This window comes from Sinocyclocheilus anshuiensis, unplaced genomic scaffold (assembly GCF_001515605.1).
Source record: "Sinocyclocheilus anshuiensis isolate Anshui unplaced genomic scaffold, SAMN03320099.WGS_v1.1 scaffold1477, whole genome shotgun sequence".
Lineage (NCBI taxonomy): Eukaryota > Metazoa > Chordata > Actinopteri > Cypriniformes > Cyprinidae > Sinocyclocheilus > Sinocyclocheilus anshuiensis.
The window spans coordinates 211,125-235,181 of record NW_015547710.1 but is presented as its reverse complement, the minus strand read 5'-3'; the positions used below and the strand labels follow the sequence as shown (position 1 = coordinate 235,181).

Here is a 24,057-nt window from a genome sequence, read left to right as displayed (position 1 = left end):
TACTGCTAAAGTACCTTGTGGCTCACCGTTGCAGCTGCCTCTGTCAAAAATGACATCAGATCACACTATGCGTCATTTAAATGTCACAGATGCCAACACCCTGCTGCTAATTGTTTTCTCTCTCTCTGTGAGGCTCATTTAGATGGAATTTATGCACTTTTCAATTGGTTTTCTGACCCACATGAGATGAGCATTTAGCTTGTCCTTCAACTCCTGATGATTTGCATGATGTTAACCACAGGAACATAAAATATGCACGTTAAACCATAATTTTTGGATAAATATGTGCCCTTTTGTCTTTCTTTTGTACAGTTCTGTCTAAATATGTTTCTATTCTCATGTGTCTTTCTCTTTAGTTCAGGATGCTGGCCTGGATGCTCTGGCTGTAGTCATAAGTAGACAAAAACAGATGGGTCAGGAGATCGGCAATGAGCTAGAAGAACAGAACGGTAAGAAAAATGTGCAGTAGCCTATATGTGACAGCTCTGGCTGAACATTCAGATGTTTTCTGTGAATAACGTCTAATTTGCGGTCAGCTTGGCTTTACTTTGTCACACTGCTCTCTCGCTACACTACATATGATGTCATTGGCTCTAAAATGAGCTGAGGCTGGGGTTAAAGTGGAAAATTTGGAACAGGCTACTTGGAAACCCGCGGTCACCTGGTCTATCAAGTTTTTTAACTCCTTCCTGCTGCAATGTGTCAAACATATTTTCTAAACATGAGACCTGTGTCCTTTGCATAGAGACATCACATTATTGTGGCGAATCTATTTGAGTTGGAATGTGAGAACATGGAGGAATTACATAGTGTATGATGATGTCAAAGTCACATGGAGGAAACTGAGCTCAGATCAGTAGTCTGTGACCTCATCTGAAGGTTGCAGCTGATTTGAACTGTCCCACACTGTTCTTCAATCTGTCTAGACAAGCTGGTAAAGTGAGACATGCTAGACTGGGGAAAACAGAGAGAGATATATAATTATCAATTTTTGAAGTGAGATATACTATCCTCCAAGATCATTTTGCTGAAATACAATATTTTCTCAAAATGATCAGCAACACAAACTAGAGATGACTTGTCAGGGTTACAACAGCCAAGGCTGTATATATTTAATAAAAAAATACAATAAAAACCGTAATACTGTGAAAAATTATTACAACTTAAAATAAGTGTTTTCTATTTTAATATGTTTTAAATGCCACTTCCGATCAGTTTAATGTATTCCTTCTGAATAAAAGTATTATTTTATTTAAAAAAAAAAAAAGGATCTTCCTGACCCAAACTTTTGAAGGTTAAGAATTAAGTGGAATTTATATTATAATTGTAATTTTTGTCTTTGTTAAAGCTCTGTTCTTTTCTGCTTAACTTTGTCTGACAAGAAACTAATCCAACAGGTGTTACTGACAAGCAAATACAAGTCTTTTGACCTTGAGGACCTTGAAATAGAGATAACGGTTATCTGTAACTTGTGTTGAAGACAACACAGGAAACAAATAAAATGTAAACAGCAACAGCAACAGCAAATGTGAATTAAAATGCATAAGTAATATGTCAAATTTACTAAAAGTTAAAAAAGTTTTTTTTTTCTTTCAAATTTAGGTATTCAAGAAACATTTCTTATTATTATCAAATTGTAAAACAGTTATGCTGCTTAATATTTTTGTGGAAACCGTGATGCCTTTATTAATTGATTAACAAAAATTTAAAAAGAACAGCTTTTTTTGAATTAGTAGTCTTTTGTAATGCTGTCACTTTTCTAAATTTAATGTGTTCTTGCTGAATTAAAGTATTAATTTCTTTAAAAAAATCCTACTGACTCATAGAATGGTAGAATATGTAAAACAACACAGCATATCATTGTCTGTTTTAAAACATTTGGCCAATCAGATGAGTGTGGGGGACAACATAAGCATGTTTATGTATGGATAAGCGTATTGAGTGTCTGTATTAGCGGTGTATAATTAATGTTCCTAAACTTTGCATTCTGCAGCTGCATTGAAGCGAGAGAGTGCATCCTGTGTGAATTCCCTGTTAGGTCTCACACTGATATAGACAACATAGCATGTTGTCCTGTTGCTGGAACAATTAAGGGTTTCGAGCTTGCAAAGGAAGAGCAGCCATCAGAAACATCAGAAATGTTCATGAAAGTTGCTCGACCACAATTTAAGTGTAAAAATAAATGTACATTAACATATTGGACAAACAACTCAGTTGAAGTCAATTCTGCGTCCATGCAACATGTGTCTAAAAAAAGAAATCCTGATGCAAGTTCACCTCCTCCCTGTTGCTTTTGTTGGCACGGTGAAGGTTACCCACAATACTTTTTCAGGGGGCAGCGTAATTACTATGGACCGCTTCCAGTGTCACTACTCTTTCCTGTCTGCTTCAGCAACTGGCTTCTTGAAAAGAGTACTATGTTTGGTACTTTTATTAAATAGAGATGATCAATTACATTTACTTAAAAAAAACAATGGAACTGTTTTGTATGTGGGTCCAGAGATTAGTTATATAATATGGTTTTACGTAGCCTAAACAAATCTCAGGTTCATCATTATGGTGACCTTCTGTTGGAGACTAATGCTGGGAATTGCAGGCACTTGGCTGCTTTTCACTGTCTCTGCCCCGTCTCAGTCTATTCAGGACTCAGCGTGATTGATTTAGTCTGCTTCTTGCCTCCCCAACTAAACATAAGAGTGAGAACAAATTATTTGAGCGGGACCTCGATTTTTCTCCCTTCTTTTTCTAAAGTGTGCAGCGTCATTGCTTCCTAGAACAGGAGGTTTAAAGCAGTAACTGAGATTGGATGGTCTCTGTTTCATAGGCTCACTTTTGAGAGCTGATAGAGTTACTGTTCTGTTCTGCTCTACAGTCCAACAAACCTCCCCTGAATTTCATCTGTAAGAGTCTTGCAGATATAACCCACGATATATCCCATGTGCGCATTAAAATCCTGCTTTCTTCTGGAAACCAGCTCCATGAAAAGCTGTCACAGAAGGTCTTGAGCAGAGTCCTATATCTCAAGACTCAGCGGAAGGGATTCCTTCCAAACTGCTGTAACTTTTGTACTTCTGATGCACTTAAAGATTTTATACAACACATGTGCAGTGTTTACAGAAAGCATTCATGTTGTTACTTTTTTGTCCAAATTATTAACCTTATAACTCACTAAAATAATTTTTCACCATTGAGTAAATTCATAAGTTCAAAAACATTTATGATTAATTCTTTTTTTTTTTTTTTTTTTTTTTTTTTTTTTTTTTTTTTTTTTTTTTTTTTTTTTTTTTTTTTTTTTTTTTTTTAACACTATTAATGCATTAATTGTTTTTCCACTTCCTGAGTCTATGCTAATGCTAAGGCACTGTCACATTAGCTAAATTTATTTTGTGGGCAATAAAGGTTGAGTCTTGGTTGTTCTATATTTAAGAACACAGTAAGTTTGAGTAATTCTATGAGCTTTATATATTGGAATTTTAAACTCTTCCAAATTAGCATTTGCACAATGTACTTTCCTGATCATACTGTAGTTTGGATTGAAGTCTTGCCTCTGACTGGGTCATTCCAGAACTGCTAACTTCTTTTTTCCAAGCCATCCCTTTATAGTTTAGCTGTGTGCACTTGATTTTTGTTGCACTGGAAAATTAATCTTTACTCTAAATGCAGATCTCTGACTGACTCAAACAGCTTCTATCCCAGTCTTTACCTGTGGTTTATTTGGCTCTATCCATGTTGGTCTTGGTGCCAACAAGGTTTCCAGTTGCTCCTGCTGAAAAGAGAATGATGCTGCCACTACCATACTTGATGGAAGAGATGCTGATGCCTTGGTCTTGGGCCATATTTGGTTTGCGCCAAACAGTCTCCTTTGCTTTAGGTGAATCGGCTCGACCCTGGACTAATCAGACCACAAAATTCTTCCAGAAGTTTTGGAGTGGCTTAATAGTTTAGTCACGTGGCTTCTAGAAAACTTTAGCCGTGATGTAATGTCAGCCTTTTTCCGAATTGGCGTTCTTGTAGCCATTCTCATGAACAGAGGCAGAATCAGTGAAGTGTCGAAAGAATTGTTGATGTCTACATAGTTTCCCCCATTTCATCCAAAGAACTCTGCAGTTGTAGCGGGCCTCTGGTCCTTTCTCTGGCAGTTGACCTTCTGTCCTTGATTAGTCGATCTGGTAGATGGCCTGATCTTAGTAGTGTTTGGATTCTGCCTTGCATTTTCCATTTGGTTACAACGGACATCACAGGTGTCCTTGGCAAAGTCTTTTTTAGTAGTATTTTAGTATTTTTATAACGTTCTGTAGGACGTTTATTCCTCAAGACAATTTCGCTCTACAGGTGGTTCCATGGTCTACATAAAAACACAGTACTGATCCGATCTGTTTCAGTTGTGAGCTGTCCCAATAGATTTAACTCAATAACACTTGATTAATTCTGGGGTCATTCAGAGTTGTTTTTTTGACTACTTTTAAACCTGATTGATTGCTTTAAAACCAAAGCGCTCATGGTGTGGAACACAACAAACAAAAACATCTGTCAGACGCATGTGTATGTAGACCAACAATTAAAAATTAGTGCAGCTGGAACGCTATCTGAACGCTGTGTGAAGTCTGCCTGGACAGATTGACAAGCATAATTAAAAAATGAATCTTAAAATGATCTTAATTAAATATGTTGTAATTTGACTTTGTAACAGAGCAAAATGTGAGATTTTGCGTTCTAAATTGGAATCTGAACCTAGAGGAGAGGTTTTTTTAAACTGGCATCTGGGGTCTGCAAGAGGATGCTAGAAGGTTATTTGGTAACATTTAGAAGCTATGTTACCGTAAGGTATTAATTATTCATATTCTATGTTTGCTTTTTTTGTTTTTACAGAATGTATTTTTCTTTAGAAAACTTTAATATTGTCCACATAGTACAAATGGGACTATAGATGAAAATATATAGTTGCTTTTAGTTGCTGAAGTGGATCATAATATTTGTAGAAAAAAATTGAAAACACCCATTTAGATTATATGTAGATGAATCTAAAATAGGTCCAGCCTCAGTTTATGCAAATGAAAAGCAACTTTCGGGAACAACAACTAATACGATTAAAGACAGAAGAGCTGACATGATCCACAAGCTTCTGTCGTGATGGTTACTGTACACTGTAAAAAAAATAATAAATCTGTGACATTTACGGTAAAATACCAGCAGCTGTGCTTGCCAGAACTTTACCGTAAAAAATATGGTAGCATCATTTTAGGGTTTACAGACTCCTCTTAAATTCACAATAAAAAAGTATTTCATTTCAACTGATATAATGTTAATATACTAATATCTGTTTTGAACCATTGTAATACACTAATAACCACCAAAAACAAATGGTGATTAGAAAGTCACATGATGAATGAAAGCTCATCACAAGCAGCTCTTCCACAAGCTGAGAACTAAAATATTAATATATATGTTTCTATTTTTAAGAAATGATGCATGGTAAAGCGCATTAAATCATTGAATAGCCTGTAAAATTAGCAATTAAATATTTTGAAATGTGCTATTTGTATGAAAGCAAAGACAGTCTTATAAATCATCAGATATGGTGAATAAATACCATATTAGCCACGTTATTAATATTTTAATAATAATATTGAGCTTTTGACCACTAGCATAACGACAAGTGACCTGTAGCCACTGCATGTGTAGCTTTATGCCTCTTACGCTACTAATGACGTCTTTTGGCTATTACTGTCTCTCTCACACACACACACACATACACACACTCTTTCACACACACACACACACACACACACACACACACACACACACACACACACACTTAAATTGCAGTCAAGACCTCAGATACCACAGTGACATGTCAGGTGACTGTTGTGCCATTAGGATTTCAGAAGATCAGCCCATCACTACTGATAATGGTGCTGTGTAGCGGTAGAGGAACAACCCAAGGTCTTCATCAGAGAATTGAATTGCATTGGGTTGATTTGTGTTAAAGCTCCAGTGTCCTCAGATCAGGACTTGTGAAACGTATTCACTGTTTCTCTTTTAACTACATGAGCTAGCACCTATAAAATCCCACAGCTCCTTTTCTATAGAAAGACGATAGTGTTTTTTGGTATGCATTATTTGAGAGTGATCGTCTGAACATGACTATATATCCAGAATTAGGCATCACTGTTCCAACAGCGTGTTTTAGCCGCTCCATTACAGTCTTGTATTATATGACATAATCGACAATGTAAAAAGTAATAAGATAGTTTAATGCCCTAAAAGAGACGGCAGAAAATGGATCACTTTTACAAAAAAGGACAAGAAAAAAGCTTCTTCCTGTTGCCGTATAACCTTCTTGTCCTCTCGCATGTTCTTTTTTCTTTGAATGAATTTTTTCCCTCCTAAAAACAATCTAGTTCTGTAACAGTGTTTTACTGTAAATAGATTAAACATTTGATGTAGGAATTAAGAGGCAGCAATGATGTCCTTTTAAGGCCAGGGCTGACTCTTGAGTACTGTCAACATACTGGCAAAACTGGCCCGGTTCAGACATCCTGATATCCTGGTTCTGACCATTTAACCAGAGCCGGAAAGTCAAAAGGGAATTTATGTGCCCTGGTCATTTGACTGGTACTGAGCTATTTTAAGGACAAAGTGAATGTATTTAAATGTGTATTACTGCACTTAAAGGGTTAGTTTATCCAACTTTGAAAATTCTGTCATCATTTACTCACCTTCATGCAGTTCCAATCACATCAGACTGTTTTCATCTTCAGAACACAAATAAACCTGAAGACATTTATAATTGCTTTATAAAATTTGGATAAAACCACTGGAGTCACATGGCTTACTCACAGTGCCTCTTTTTGAAGCTTCGATTACCAAGACATTCAATGGATGGACATCAGATTATATTAAAAATATGTAGTTTGTGTTCTGAAGAGGAGTGAAAGTCTTACAGGTTTGGAGCAACATTAGGGTGAGCAAATGATGCTTGGTTTTTATACAGGCCTATATCTCTATAGGCAAAAAGTAAAGGGTTCAAAAGAAAATCAGATTGAAAATCTGAATTTCAGAATTTAATTGAACCTGGAATTATTATATATTGTTTCTGAGGTTCTTTACTGCTTTTTACGCCACTAATTAAAGAGATAGTTCACCCCAAAATTAAAATTTTGTAATTAATTACTCACCCTCATGTTGTTCCAAACCCATAAGACCTTTGTTCTTCTTTGGAACACAAATTAAGATATTTTTGATGAAATCCGAAGGCTTTCTGGACATGCTTAGACAGCAACAGCAATGCATCTTGTGCCTCATTTTCAAGCAGAGGAACGCAAACGCATGCGTCATGGTACTCTCGTTAACGTGCTTCGAAAACTGACATGGTAGAGAAGAAATTGTTGAATAAAATAAATCATTGCTAATAAATAAATCATTATTTTTGTATTCTTTGCACACAAAAAAAATATTCTCGTAGCTTAATAAAATTAAGGTTGAACCACTGATGTCACATGGACTATTTTATCGATGCCCTTACTATCTTTCTACCTTTTGTGTTTTACAAAGATGAACAAAGGTCTTATGGGTTCGTAACGACATGATGGTGAGTAATTAATGATAGAATTTCCATTTTTGGGTGACTGTCCCTTTAATTAAGCACATTTGTACAAAATTTGTACAAAAGGAATATTGTACCAAAATTTCCATGCTTCCATTGAAACATGCAAGATTCTCTTTGGAAAATTGTCATTTTACTGGATAACATGAATCACCAGCTTTTGCTCAAATTTGTGGAGTTCATTCAGATTGAGTAGTCATTAACACAATGAGGGACATTAAATACTTAAAGGGGTCATATGATGCGATTTCAATTTTTCCTTTCTCTTCGGAGTGTTACAAGCTCTTGGTGCATAAAGAAGATCTGTAAAGTTGCAAAGACTAAAGTCTCAAATCCAAAGAGATATTCTTTATAAAAGTTAAGAGTCAGCCACACCTACCTAAAACGGCTCGTTCTAACACGCCCCCACATATCTACGTCACTATCTGGGAAGATTTGCATAGCGCCGCCCAAATGTTCACACAAAGAAAGAAGGTGTAACTTTTATTCTCGCTGTAGTATTGTTGCCGCCGCCGCCATGTCGTGAAGGCGCTGTGTGCTTCGTTGTGAAAGCGAAACTACTTTGTTTGGCCTTCCAAAAGAGGACGATATCTGCTTCATCATGCCTGGAGCTGATCCGTGCTGGTCGCTGAGGAAATACTACAACTTCACGCTGTCGATCGCCAGATCGGCTTTCACCGTAGACGAAGCGGAGTCCAGCCCGGGGTCGTCACATGTGGTTGCCGCAGGCATCACAATATGTTAAGGGACATAACATTTCCGTCACATGCTTGAGGAATTCGGCCTATCACAACGCACTGGATAGCTGGCCAATCAGAGCACACCTCGCTTTTTCAGACTGATGAGCTTTGTAAAAATCGACGCGTTTCAGAAAGGCGGGGCATAGAGAAGAAACAATAATGTACAGTATCTGGAAAATAATGTGTTTTTTTAACCTTAAACCGCATAAACACATTTCATTACACCAAATACACAAAATAATGTTCTTTTTAGCAACATCATATGACCTCTTAAAAAAAAAAAAATGAAATTTTTAGAAATGGTAGCTTGAGGGGAAAAAAGATAAACAGAAGCATTTGCACTAGTGGTCTTAGATTTTTGGACCCCACTGTAGCTTTATGTCCACTTTGCTGATTTGCAGATGAGCCAATCACCCATTACGTTAACATGAAAAAATGCTTTATTGAATGAACTCTATATGTGTTTTACACTATACTGTCTAACTGCAAAACCCAAGAAAACAGACTCAATTTAGCTTCCAAATACAACATGGCAGCAATTATTCCTCTGTGTATTACAAAAAAAGTCCTATATCAACAGAGTGTTACTTTTTTGTGTTGAAAGTCAACATCGTTTGAGTTTATTGGTGTGGATGTTTCTCAGATATTTGGCCTGGAACTATGACATCAGCGCGTGTCTTTGGCGGGTGAATTAGTGTGGTTATTTGTGATGACTGTGCACTGCAAAATGACCTTTTTTTTTTTAGAGGGCAAATGAAGTTGAAGTTTGCTGGGTCAGTACAAGGTGCCTCGTGTTACTGGCAATACAAGGGTCATAGTGGCATGCCAAAAGTTTCTGTTATTTGCTGTTTAAACATTCATTGGTCTTTGGGAGAGCATACTTTGCCTAGGGTGGTTGCTTTTAACCTGGGCAAGTTAATTTATATTTTACACCCTTTTTAGTGTTGTTCAATCAGCATTATCTAAATATGGCAATTCAGTCCTTATAGGGATCTCAGTGTGTCCTTCTATAAGGCCCTCAGAAGAATTAGTCACTTCTGTTTAGTTTGTTACCCACCCTAACCTCTCCTCATATTTTATAAATAAACCCATCTGAAGAAAATGCAGTCATGTGCTAAATATTTCTAAGATGGTCCTCACACTCACTGGCTTTTTCTCATTTAGCTAATAACCCTCATCTCAGTTTTACATCTGAACGGACTCTATTTTGCCAGTACTTGTATAGGAGAGAAACAGCATTTCTGTTGAGACGAGTTTAAAAACTCTCCAAAACTGTCATGCTGCGGTGATCCACTGTAAAGACTACGATGATTCCTTCAGGATGGAACCATTGTGACATGTTGTTTGTGTTGAGGAACCTAATGCAATGTGATTTACAAGCTGAGGTTATGAAGGGCTTTGCCTGTGTGCTTCATGTGTAATGACCAGTCTTTGTGCTGATAGATATGTCACATTTATACTCAAATAGACTGTGGTGAGCGGATAGAGAGAACGCCAAAAGTCATAAAGCAGTCATAGAGATAAAAGCTGAGCTCGAGGTCCAAGAGCAGAGTGAATCTAGAACTTCCCGTTTATTTGTTTAATATGTCATCGTTGTATATGAAATGGTTGTCATTAAATCAGCATTTGGAAAGAAATGAAAATTACTGCTTTGCTCAAGTGCACATGCTGTTGTTTTTAAAGGAATAGTTCACCCAAAAATGAAAATTCTGTGATTGTTTACTCATTATGCCATGTTATTTCTGTTTAAATATTTAAAGGCTTCATATCATCTCCATGTTCTGATTTACTACCTTTTTTTAACATTCCTATTAAAGGCATATCACTTTTTCCATCTCTGACAGACTTCTGCACAAAGGGCAGCGTATCAGACTGTGAGTTTCAAAGCTGAAGAACTGTAAAAAGTCGAAAGATGTTGTCGTTGTTGGCTTCTGTTGTCATTCTGACTTGATGGAGTGATAAAGAAACAGAGACGAGACAGTGGGAAGGTTTCTCCATCTGCATCTTTGGGGCAGGCGTCTATTCATCATGTCTCATCTCATTCTCTCTTCATCCCTACTTTCCTCAGTGTCGGCCTGTACAGAGTGACTTACAATAAGATTAGGGGGCCTGAGCCAGGCCTCCCAGCAGAGACCCATGAATAGAGCTTGTTTGGGACGTCTGACGACTTGTGTAAAGGTAGCATCATCAATCACAGCTCTTTTTATTCTTCATGGTTTGATTCATTCACCAAGATCTTTTTTCTATGGCTATCCCACGTGAAACAATACAGCAGAAAAGTTTTTGTTGAAGAAATGACCCACAAGGAAATTCTAATCGCATGTAGTTAAAATGAACATGAGTTGTGGTTTGTCATATTGTCATCCTGACAGAGATATGAAAAAGACTGAATAAGATAACGATGACTCAGTCATCCTGGAAGCACAAACTGGCTGCAACCTGAATTCACATGAAATAGAGCTCTAGATTTATTATAATCGTCAATGCTGATTACCCAGTGTCGTTTTGGTTGGAAGCATGGATCTGGAAATGTTTGTCATGGTGATGTCTCTCAACCCACAAGACGTTATTTCATGAGATGCTGAGGTTCAGGACTCATGCATGCTGCCAGTTGTGGTTATATGGTGAAGCATACACTGAAATGACTTGTTAAGTGTTTCCTTATGCGGATGAACTTGATGTTGGCTGATATAAGGTTTTTTGCCATTTAGTAGATTTTGGATGCTCATGATAGTGGGAATGAAGTGTGACAACATTATCTCTGTTCCAAAACCTAGAGAGCTTCCCCCTTAAGCATTGTTGTTCCAAATGGTTCCAATTTAATTTTTAGTTCCAACTAATGGGGCTTTCACACTGGCAGTTTAGTTCGAAACAGGGTCCCCAAACCTGATACTGAAGAAGGTGGTGTGATTTCGGTAGCAATGGAACTGTGCCATGAATATGAATGCACACTTGATCAGGAAGTAAAGTAACCCGTGCATGTGTTTTGGCCAATGACAGCATCATTAGTTCAGCAAAACACATGTAAGGGATGACAGTGGTGATGATTTACCTTGGATACGAGCAAGAGTGAGCGTACAGTGTAATTGCGTATAGTGAGTGCAATCAGAGTAGCAAATCAATGGCTCGCAATCAGCTGTGTTTGCATACTTCATGCGACACACAAACAGTAAACGCAAGTGTTGTTCACTTTGCTGCGCATAATAACACCAAATTAATAATAAAAACCACAATGTATTCACCTGCGTTTTGTTTTGTATAATGCAGCGTGCTCGTTTCTGATGACAAGATGAACGCAGACCAGGGTTTGAAAGAATCGAGTGTCAAACCAAACCGACAGGAACAATCGGCAAACATGCCCAGTGTGAAAGACCCCTTAATTTTTCTACCTTCCTTAGGCCAAGTTGTAAGCCAGCCCTTTTCCTTCACAGAGGATTGCATTGTGAATAACTAATCCAACATGGTGACTATAATAAATATAATTCATTTAGGACAAGTATTGATAAAATGTGGTTTAAAATAAATAATTTAAAAAACATTATTTTACTACATATGTGTTTGTTATATTTATATTTATCCTTATTAAATTGTCATACTTTTCGTGTCATTTGTATTGTGCACTTTGCATTTGTGTGGTGCACTGATTTCCTGCCTGAGTGACATTCCAAATGGCAGGAGTTTTCAAACGAGTTGGTTGCAAGAGGGATCTAGGAGATTTTGAAAAAAAAAAAAAAACTTTTTAGAGCTGTCAAAGTTAGTGGGATAGTTCACCATAAAAACTGTGAGGGTTTCTCTGCTCAAAGAAAATATTTGCTATGCTTTGTCCATGAAAGTGAGATCAGCCTCTCCACATGCTGTCCAAGTGGAAGGTTTTATGGTGGAGGAACACACGTATGTGTTGAGTGATAAAGAACGAAGAATTTGTAAAGTTGTGGAAGGGTAAGATTAGGGATATGCCGGGATCAAATTTTCATGTTGCAATTAATTGATAATTCTTTTATCTCTGTATACGGTATTATCACGATATTGAATAATATCAATTTAGTTGCAAAAAAAGTCATAATACAGTATAATAGGTTTAATCACTTTTTTCTTATAACAAAAATAACTGAACATTTAAATGCAATAAAGCATACACAAACAGTTTATTAAGTTAAAAATTGTACACAGATTAAAGTGCAAAAGAATTATAAAGACCAATAATATCACTTTGCAATAAGATCTCATTAGTTAACCTTAGTTAATGCATTAACATTCACAATGAGCAATAGCTACATTTGCTACAGAAGTTATTAATCTTTGTTTAAAAATGCAACTCTTAGTTCATGTTAGCTCATTGAATAACACAGTTGCAACTTTTGATTTTAACAACGTGTTATTAAATATTGAAACTACCTAAGTTTAATGAATGTTTAGAAGATTTTTTTCTCTGACAGTTTGTTAACTAATGAATTAACTAATATTAACTAATGAAGCCCTAATGTAAAGTTTGACCGAACAGTAAAGAACCAACACACTTTCAAACAATATCTAGGGCATGTTGTAGTCCAGATTAAAATGTAAAAAAAAGATTGAAAATTAATAGCCTATTAAGTCTAAATATTAAAGCATTTGGCACTGTGATGATGTTTACTGGGTTTCTGGGGTAATGGCTGCATTATGTTTAGCGCCATCTGCTGTCAGAGAGTGAATGTGCTTTCATTCAGAGCATCTCTCACGTGCTCCGCCATGCGCTTCTCATCCGTGCTTGTTTACATCAGAGTACACACGCGTCTTCGACAGCAGCATACAGCAGTGTTTGCATTGTGACCAGTTGATGGGAAAAAATATTCTTAAAATGCATTCAAAATTCTGAGTAATTTATTATAAATAATTATTCTCTGTATTTTGAAGTGCCCATGATAACAATATCATGCATATTCATTATCGTGATATATCGCATTACGAATACCGGCACATGTCTAGGTAAGATTCACTTCACTGACTGACCTGGCCATGCAGTTTCACTTCTTCCCCACCAGCAATCCACCTGAAATAAGTCAGGTTTTTAAACTTTTTTTCAAATGTCCGATTCGGACGGTAATTGTTTCTCATATGGATGTCTGTAAAAATAAATTTACATATCACCTCAGTGATAAAACTCATGGATTCGGATGGCAATTTATTCACAGTGGAGGAGCGAGTTCTGTGATCCTATGAACCTGGGAACGCGCTGCTCACATGGCCAGTCACATGATTGTCTGCTGTAAATAAAATTAATTGTATTTACAAATTTATTCTTATTATTCTGTAAAATGTATTTAAAAATACTTATGTAAAATGTATTCTTATTATTCCAAGCATATTTTATAATATATACATTTTATAATATCCTATTTATTATTTTATCATTTAAATCTCCTGTTTAAAAATAGGAAAATAGACGCGCTATAGTTGTATATAATTATACGCGATATATATATCTGTTTATAATAATACACATTTTTAAATTATATTGCATACCTGCTGCGGCCATAATAAAGACCCATTTTGAATGTGTACGTGCTTTTCTTCTATTTCTGCTCTCAGTCGCTGTGGTGGAGCAGTTATGAAGTATCAGCATTTCAGAAATAAATATGTATGCAAATTACACCGAAGTACAACGTTACCTTACGGTGTTCAGGAGTGCTCAAAAAGGGTTTAAACACTGCATTTTGAATCGATTTATTCTCGTAAATTCAGAGATGTGGATTCAGATGGCAATTAAATTACCACACGACCTTGGTGTTTGTCAAAAAACAGTAGGTATTTCGGCCGGGGTTTTTTACGGGGGTGGTGTGAGAAAAACACCGACATCCTGGGTTCGGACGGCATTAAAATCACCAACTACCCCCTGTAAATTGTGAAAATCACTTACGTCCCCCTGAGAAACAATTACCGTCCGAATAGGGCTAAAAACACCCTTTTATGATCTCCTGACAAGAGACCCGAAAAAATAAAGGCATCTATATATATTTTCATGTATAAACCCGCATTTTACATGGTGTGTGAACATATATATAAATATATATATATATATTGTTTGCAAAATAATATATATATATATAAAACCCTCATGTCATTCCAGACCTATATACATTTCTTTCTTATGTTGAAAAAAATAAGATATTTTGAAGAATTTTAAAGAACCGAACCGTTTTTGGTCCCCATTGACGTTCATAGTAGGGAATGAAATACTATGGAATTCAATGGGGAACATCAACTGTTCGATTACCAGCATTCTTCAAAATATCTCCTTTTGTGTTCAACATAAGAAATAAAACAGATTTGGAACGACATAAGGGTGAGTAGGCCTAAATGCTGACAAAATTTTCATTTTTGAGCTGAGCTATTCCTTTAACTCTGAAACTGCCCTGGAATACTATTTATTGTTAAAGCTTTATACAAATAAATTTGAGTTAAATTGAAAATGTTTCTCTAGAGGTTTATACATCTAAATAGTGGTCAGATAAAAGACACACCTAATATAAAATCAGTGTTTATTTTTTCAGATAATATTTTAATCATTTGCTTTGGCTTTACTATAGTAACAATATTAAACCTGATTATTTAACTTTGTAAACAACATGGTTTTATATATATATTTCACACCCCCTGTAAAATGTGGGTTTATACATGAAAATATATATAGCTGCCTATATTTTTCGGGTCTCTTGTCAGGAGATCATAAAATATTAGGGGTTCTTTGACAAAAAGTTAAAAAACCCTGACTTATTTCAGGTGGATTGCTGGTGAGGAAAAAGGGAAACTGCATGCCCAGGTCAGTCAGTGAAGTGAATCTTACCCTTCCACAACTTTACAAATTCTTCGTTCTTTATCACTCAACACATACGTGTGTTCCTCCACCATAAAACCTTCCATTTGGACAGTCTACGGAGAGCTGATCTCACTTTCATGGACAAAGCATAAAAAATGTTTGAGCAGAGAAACCCTCACAGTTACCTTCAAAAATGAACCCACAAGATCATAGTGGAAGCTGAAAGGCCTATTTAAGAGGCAAGTGCTGTTTTCAGATTTCTTTCTTTTGTTTTTTATAGATGCCATAAAGCATCTAATCGGAATTCCCGTCGCCCAGGCCGCAGTGCTGCTTAGTGGATCTTGGCTTTGATATGGCGTGATACATCTGGAATGAATGTGTGCTTGTGACAGTCGTTAGCTACATGGCCCCACATTAAACATCGGTGGCAGGAATTCCCAGACGACAGGAAGAAGTGATCTAGAGCTCTGCAAACTGTGTGACCAAGATGAGCAGTGAATGTTTTACACCTCTCGCGGCATTCTAGATACTTTTCGCATTTCAAAACACGAGACAGATTTGTTTTGAGAAAAATACGCTTTGGGTCTGAACGAATGTCTTTGTTTTGAAAAGGCAGGAAGTTCCATTTACAGACGTGAATTGATGTCAGTGCTCTCATGTGTTATGAATAATGGCGAGACGCACAACTCGATAATTTTCTACAGCATATCGGAGGAGACGACAGATTGAGCACATAGTGTTTTCACAACACAGAGGAATTTAGCGCATTAAAATTGAGATGCCATGTAATGAACTTCCACAACTTTACAAATTCTTCGTTCTTTATCACTCAACACATACGTGTGTTCCTCCACCATAAAACCTTCCATTTGGACAGTCTACGGAGAGCTGATCTCACTTTCATGGACAAAGCATAAAAAATGTTTGAGCAGAGAAACCCTCACAGTTACCTTCAAAAATGAACCCACAAGATCATAGTGGAAGCTGAAAGGCCTATTTAAGAGGCAAGTGCTGTTTTCAGATTTCTTTCTTTTGTTTTTTATAGATGCCATAAAGCATCTAATCGGAATTCCCGTCGCCCAGGCCGCAGTGCTGCTTAGTGGATCTTGGCTTTGATATGGCGTGATACATCTGGAATGAATGTGTGCTTGTGACAGTCGTTAGCTACATGGCCCCACATTAAACATCGGTGGCAGGAATTCCCAGACGACAGGAAGAAGTGATCTAGAGCTCTGCAAACTGTGTGACCAAGATGAGCAGTGAATGTTTTACACCTCTCGCGGCATTCTAGATACTTTTCGCATTTCAAAACACGAGACAGATTTGTTTTGAGAAAAATACGCTTTGGGTCTGAACGAATGTCTTTGTTTTGAAAAGGCAGGAAGTTCCATTTACAGACGTGAATTGATGTCAGTGCTCTCATGTGTTATGAATAATGGCGAGACGCACAACTCGATAATTTTCTACAGCGTATCGGAGGAGACGACAGATTGAGCACATAGTGTTTTCACAACACAGAGGAATTTAACGCATTAAAATTGAGATGCCATGTAATGAAACTTTAATGGTAGTCCACAGCATTCAAAAAGCACATTATCTATCAATAAGGTCTCATTAGCTGGAAGAGAATGTACACTCTTCTTACATGTGAAGCTGTAATTGAGTTGTTTAGCTGTTTTTAAAGAGTTTTAGAGTAGAACTTTATACTTTCTTGTGTTCTTTTCTTTGTTCCATTTCAGCCACTGTATATAGATCTTTCTGTATAAGATTGATTAATACCACAGGCTATGTGGATCCGGAATCAGATTGCTACCTCATGTATCTCTATCTTTTGATTTTGTGACTGTGAAATGAGAGTTACTGATAATATGCACTAGTAAAACTTTACTAATTAAGTAGAGTTTGTTGTATGAATATGAATGGGACATGTTTGTTCACCGCAAATACTCGCACATGTCTTTAACCCTGGGTTACCATCTTTTTAAACCAATTTTTAGCACTGCATTAAGCAAAACTTCCTTTTTGTACCAGGTTAGCATCACTTTTAACCTTTGGTTATGAACCTGGTAACAGTCCTAACGCTTAAGTTCAGTTCTAGGAGAATGTTACAGCGCATTTTTTAGCAACTGACAACTAATCATAAAATAAAAAGTTCTTGCCTCATTAAATATTCATGTTCTTTGTACGATCACAGAAACGTTCACATGCAATGTTTAGTTTTAACATCTGTGGCGAAATTAAAAATGTCAAACAGTGATGGCAAGTGCAAACTTGAATAAAGAAGAGACTTGTTATTTGTTTTTTGCTGCATGTCGACATTCTCACAGATGGACAAGCTGTTATTGAAACGAATTGCTTGCCTGTTCTGCATTCATCCAATCAAAGATGTTGACCTCTTAAATACGCAAATAAGAACATTAACACAGATGTCCGGTGTGTAATCCTGACACTTGAATGAAGGTGCGGTCACATTTATTGTTGCACACCAAATTTTTGTAGGTGAAATCATTTTAGTAGGATTCCACACATTTAGAATTTCATGTGAGGGTGAAACATCAACAGGTTGATGTTGGTCACGCAAATTCACTATGTTGACCAACAGAAAGCTACTTGGTTTGAAAGTGACTTCGGTATGAACTGTGGTTCATGCATTGCTTCACTATTAACAATGGATAGTGGACCCACAAAATTTCACTAAAATGACCACACCTTAATCCTTGATAATGTATGAACAGTATGAAATGAGACAATCCAGGATTATGTTTGCCCAAGGTTAGGTTGGCCCTTGTTTAACAATAGTGTGAAAAGCTCAATAGTGGGAATGAAAGTAAAGAAATATAATCTTCTTCCTTACCGCCTTACCTTTCCTGTGGATTAGATGCTATCAGGTTATCGGAGTCCCCCCTTGTAACTTTAGATCATATCCAGATGTCCATGTTGATTCCATTCTGATGGAGAGTCAATGCTCAAACAATGACAACCAGATTGTCTGGCATTGCCAGGTTTTGTTGCTTACACTCATTTGTAGATTTTGGCAAGGGAAAAATGCAAACTAATGAGATATTTGATTAAATAATAAAAATATGTAAGATGAAAGAAATGGCAGATCAAGGAGTTGATCTAATTTCATTTTTTTAGTAATATTAGTGTACAAAACAAATCAGACCCAATGGAATGTGCAGATGTGGGGCATTGTATGAGTATCAGGCTTGTCCTCGAATCTATGGAGCGATTAAACTCCTTGCAGTCAATGGGGTCTATATGGGGATATATGGAATCTAATTTTAGAGTGAACCTTTTAGGTGATTATTTAATGGTGGAGCTAACTCTCACTTGCCTGGGATGTGTTGACCCGCACCTGCCATGCTTTCAGGACTTTTAATGGTAGAGCTCTTAAAAGGGTGAAAATATCACTCCTTCACACACACATTCTCAAACCTTCAGTATTACTTTTAAAGCGGTGTTGCCTAAGCCTGCAGGAATGTGTATGGTCTGCCTGTAAACTTCTCTTAACGTCTTCATGCAGGCAGTAATATTTCCCTGGAGCTCTCTCCACATTATGGTGAAAGTGAGTTTGCCATGTGGTGAGGAGGCTGCAATTTCAGCTGGCAGTTCCCTTTGTAAACCCCCCTCCCTACCTGTTTTTAAGGGTGAAAGGATTCCCTCCTAACATATTTTCTTTCTGCACACCAATCTGGCATGATTGTCATTGTTGGTGATGGCAAGAGCAAATTGTAGCTCTGTTAGTGTAGGGCTAATTGCTAACTTGTTAACCACATGGGTTTGGAATATGTATCTGTGGCGCTGGACTAAGGAGAGGGAAGGTTAACTTATGCCCCAGGGCAGTCCATAGAGTGAGTAGGTAACAACCGTACTATGTAGCAGCATGTGGTTCCCATTCAGAGCCAGGGGAAGTTTGGAGGTTTAGAAGATCCTTAGTTCATCCACACTTTAAACACACACTGATTTCTATGGAATGCCAACCTGCCATAATTAGAAATAAATAAATAAATGTACAAAGAAAAGTAAAAAAGCAAAACTAAAGAAATATACAAAGAAAAGTAAAAAAAAAAAAAAAAAAAGCAAAAAAAAATAATTATTTATAGTTTTATTTCCTTATTTATAGTGCTTATTTATACTTATAGTATGGGATGAATGACTTGGGCAATATGGCCAAAATCTTATATTACGGGTTATTATTTCAGTTTCACGTGGGGGGTTGTTTCGGCTGGGAAGCATGCAATCTGTGATCGCGTGCATTTGCTGAAGCTCACAAAAGCGTGCAATCGCTTTCTTATGCGCGCTGTTTTTTTAGGTTTCACTTTCATCGCATACAACGCATGTTTCCAAGATTCGGAATAGGAGGTGGCATGAGTTACTGTAGAAGATTTGTCGCCTCGCGCCACTTCCAGTGTGGACAGTCACCGCATCAACTGATTATAATTGCTTCTCTTGGTGTAGACACGGCTTTAGATACGGATTAATCACACGTCTTAGGCTGGAAATATCCAGAATTAGGTCAAACAAAATGTGTCCATGGGAACGGAGCTAGTGAAACACACACGCCATGCACTGAACATACAAGCATCATGCTCATCCAAACAGCGCCTGCCTGTGCCCTCAGCTTTTTGAGCTAACTGCATTTTTTTTATGTAACTTCCAAAAACAACATTGACGACATCAGAAACAAACCCATAAACTGTTGTCCAGGGGCATTAAAAAAAAAAACTTGTTAAATGTATGCATCATGAATTTGGAATGCCACGGTCTTGATTCCAATCGATAAATTCAGTTAAAATAAGAGCACGACTTCTTATGTTGAGAGAACGACATTTATTTCTCGTGGCCATGTGTTTATGCTACCTTCACGTGCTATCGGAACTACAGGTAACTTTTCCACGACATTCTAATTTATTGAGATGCACCTGTATCATATAAGTTTCCTAATCGAAAATTGGATGTGAACGGCCTCTCAAGTCATATTTACTACTGGGAAATTCTGAAATAATTTTGATACCAGAGTTTCCGAGTTGGGCGGGTCATAAACTTTAAACATGGTTGAGGGGACAACCATTGCTGCTCTCAATGCTGTTCTCACAACAACTACATCCCTTTGTCTTCTCGCTAAAGTAGTGTATTTATAGGCTAGATATGAACGATCGTTCGAAGCATATTGTATGTTTTATAAGCAGTGAAATAAGCATGTATTTGACCGAAATTCCAGAATTGTCAGCAAACTGCATGTATAGCACGGTAAATGTTTATATGATTGTCAACCAATGGGATGCTACATTTTATTCTTTCCGACATTAAAGCACTTGTATTTTGTTTTGAATTTAAGAAAGTGCAGAATTAAGAATTATTATATTAACCCATACTGCACATACCATGCAGGCCAATATGTAGCCTAATATTCTTCCTTTCTTTATTATTATTAGTAATAGTGTTAGTATTATCATCATCAGCATCATTATCATAGCCTATATCCAAAATAAAATTAAATAGGCTATAGCCTATATGAAATAGGCATGTGGAATATAGGTCTAATTATTTTATGACGCATTGTGATGCTGATGTAAGCGATTCTGCATAAATGTTACTAAATAGGCCTATCATACATATTAACTTACTGTTGTAAATAAAGTACTCTTGATATATGCTATATTAATTAACAAAAGTTGCGTATGACTTTGGAAGCAAAGCACTTAATTGCGTCTGATGTTTCCAGATAATCTTACTTACCAGATAATGAACGTCTTTAAAGCAATATATTTGCGCACATTTTGGTTTTTATAAAAAGAACTTGCATAAATGAGAAAATAATGCGGGAAGAGCTAGTTTTTAAACGCAATAGGCTAAGCCACAAAAAAAGATCTCAATGTGTTACTCGCGTTGACTGACTCACCTGCGTGCATGGAAAGCTACCTAAAATACAACACTGAATTGCTTCAAAATATATCTGGCTTGTCAAGTATTCGCATAAATGGGTATGTCTTAAGTGAAAGCAAACAACTGTGTTAAATTTTGATGTGTAACATTAGATCTGTGATTTGGATATTAATATAGTACACCTGCTGCTCTCTGTGTCATGTTAATAAAGAAAAGAGGGAATCAATGCTCTTGACCAGTGAGTGTCAGGCTAGTGGTTCAAAATGTATACTTGCCCTGCCACAAAAATATAAAATAGTGTTGTTATCGTTATTTTTAATACCAAAATTTTAGATAACAGTTCAGTTTTACAATTCTAGATACCACAACAAAAACTACTAGCCTAATAAATATAAAGTTCAAACATCAAAGACAAGTGAACAGTCAGTAAATAAGAACAAATTAACAAATTATAAGCAATAACACAAATAAATAAATAGAACAAAGATAAAATTTAAACAGTACTTTAGGTTTTGGGGTTTGTCGATGCTATCTCGCGACCAGTTCGTATGTATTTTACGAGGTGGCTCATTGTACGAATTCGTACGACCTCACTCGTAGACTACGATTTTGTACGATTTGTCTAGACCCCAGTGACGGTTAGGTCCGGGACAAAAATATACATTAAAATTTATGTGCATTGAGGCTATAGAATACACTCACTGATTTCTGAAGCACCCTTAGTAGCCTATTTCTGAAACCGGGCCTGGATAAAACTAGCTGTGTTTGAACAGTTTTTATTATCAGTAGGCTATAGGCTAGCTCATATTTAGGCGATCGCACGTGTTATGTGCCAGTAGCCTATGCTTCAAAGTCGGAAAAATTTGCAGGATTTGTTAATTTCCTTCGGGAAAATCTCTATAGGCTACAGTAATGCACACGGGCTTCATTGAATACTCCATGCATCTGTTGATTTTATCTTATGTGTGGATTAGGCTGTTTGGTTTAATTTAGTGTGAATCTCCATTTTCAACGGCTCTGATATGCGGCCGGCCAACGTTATACAAAAGTCCTTTTAAGACAAGTCATGTCACTCGGCGGCCATCTTTGAAATGCCTCTCGGGCATGCAGGTGCAACTCCTATCTCTTTGAATGGGGAAACATCAAATTCTCCAAAACTGTTCACTAAGCTTACGATTAAATTTCATATTTGAAATCACCAAATAAATCTGACAACAACTGTGTCATAAATGTTGTTTTTGAACAACAATGAAATATTTTTCAGGCTAGATCAGCCAGTGCACATGCGCAGTCCTGAGCACACGTCTCAGAGGGCTGACTGTTTCTATAGCAACCAGCTGCAGTGACACTCTGACTTTACCGATTAGCGATTGGCTCTTTCATTCAGAAGGCGGGGCTTCCTGCGATTGAGCGGCCATATTGAGCGTTTCATTTTTCCCCATTCAAAACTATACCAGTGACACGTCTTGGGTATTCTATAGTCTTTGGTTATACCAAGCAGTAGCCTATACCATAGGCAGAGTTTCACTTTTATGCGTGGGGGTACCCACTGGTAGACGAGCCACGAGCACTTTTTTATATGTTCTACATTTCATGTATTTATGTATCACATTCTACATTAAAAATACATTTAGATTATACATTTGGATGTTCTCACATTTAGATCGAACATTTAGGCTAAAATAGCCTATAACGTTAGATATATAAAATACCTTTTAAATATATGGCCTATTTATAGGCTAACATTCATATTTATTTGTATATTTAACATAAGATTTAACATATGTATTTACAGAATTTCTATTTAGATCAACATTTAGATTTACACTGTAAAAAATGCAGTGGCGGCGCTAGGGCAGGGCTTGACGGGGCTATAGCCCCATCAGAAACTTGCTTAGCCCCGGCACAGCACTGTGAGGTTATTGTGGGGCCCCACCAGTGCGTGCCCATCCGCTATGCCATTGTGTGGAAATAGTTATGGTTAATAGTTAAATAGTGTGGAAATAATGCCGGCACTTTATTTTTTGTAAAAAAATGGTTAGAATGTACCATGTTTTCCTGCCAGTTGACATTGAGGGTGACACTTGATGGTCAGAAAAAATTACTAAATAGATAATGTAAAATAAATAAATAAAAATAAAACAATGAAAAAAGAAAAAAAATCCCTACTTTCTTTTCTATGTGCGTTCATATTGTATTAATTTGTAAATGTAATATTTGGCATTTGGCATTAGAAGTTATATTACTAATAACTGGCATATGAGAAGTTTAATACCACAGAATTTTCCATACCAAAAAAAATACCACAGCCTTTTTCCGAAGCTGCTGTATATAAAATCACACGGTGGCTGAATTTGCATGCTATTTAGATAGCTGAAGCTTATAGACGTTCATTACTTTCACTCAATTTAATTAGTTTTTTAGCACCCCCTCTGAACTGTTAAGTCCCTCCTTAGCACCCCCAACAAAAAAATCCTGCGCCACCATTGAACGTGACAAGAGACGTTTGTGTTTTCGACTATTAGACATACGAGTTTGTGGAAAGATGTAAGTAGTACTGTATAAGAAAACTGTTTTACGATAGAAAGGTTCAGCGACCGACAGTAATAGACCATCTTGTGATGCAAACTACTCAATTTTTTATGAAATTTCGCCGTTTTGAATTGAAAATATGTGATCATGAATCACGTAAATCATAAATGAACGTGACAAGAGACGTTTGCGTGTTCGACTATTAGACATACGAATAAGAGTGAATGTGCACATTTGAAAATAAAATATTATTTTCAAATAGTGTAAATTGATTACTACTTGATATGAAGAGTTCAGATGCAAAAGCCTCTAAGTGCCGTTTGAAATTTTCTTCTAAAATGGCCATTTTTATCAGGCTCCTATAGGTTCAGTAATTTCACTTAAATGGCAATAAATAGTTTATTTTATTTCCCATTAAAGTAAAACTGAACATAAACATAGGAGCCTGAGAAAATAACCATTTTAGAAGAAAATTTTAGATGGCACTTAGAGGT

General features: G+C 36.6%; 1 protein-coding gene across 2 annotated transcripts in view; it reads left to right on the top strand.

The window, feature by feature from the left end:
- LOC107704006 (syntaxin-8-like) overlaps positions 1 to 24,057 on the top strand; it is a 70,938-nt gene that overhangs the window by 8,464 nt on the left and 38,417 nt on the right. The window contains exons 6-7 of one of the 2 annotated variants that reach the window (XM_016506826.1): positions 357 to 449; positions 15,423 to 15,901. In XM_016506826.1, coding sequence (XP_016362312.1) covers positions 357 to 449; positions 15,423 to 15,493 — 164 coding nt within the window. In that variant the 3' untranslated portion in view covers positions 15,494 to 15,901. Of the gene's footprint in view, positions 1 to 356; positions 450 to 15,422; positions 15,902 to 24,057 lie in introns of those variants that run through there. The other variant, XM_016506825.1, reaches the window with a different exon arrangement.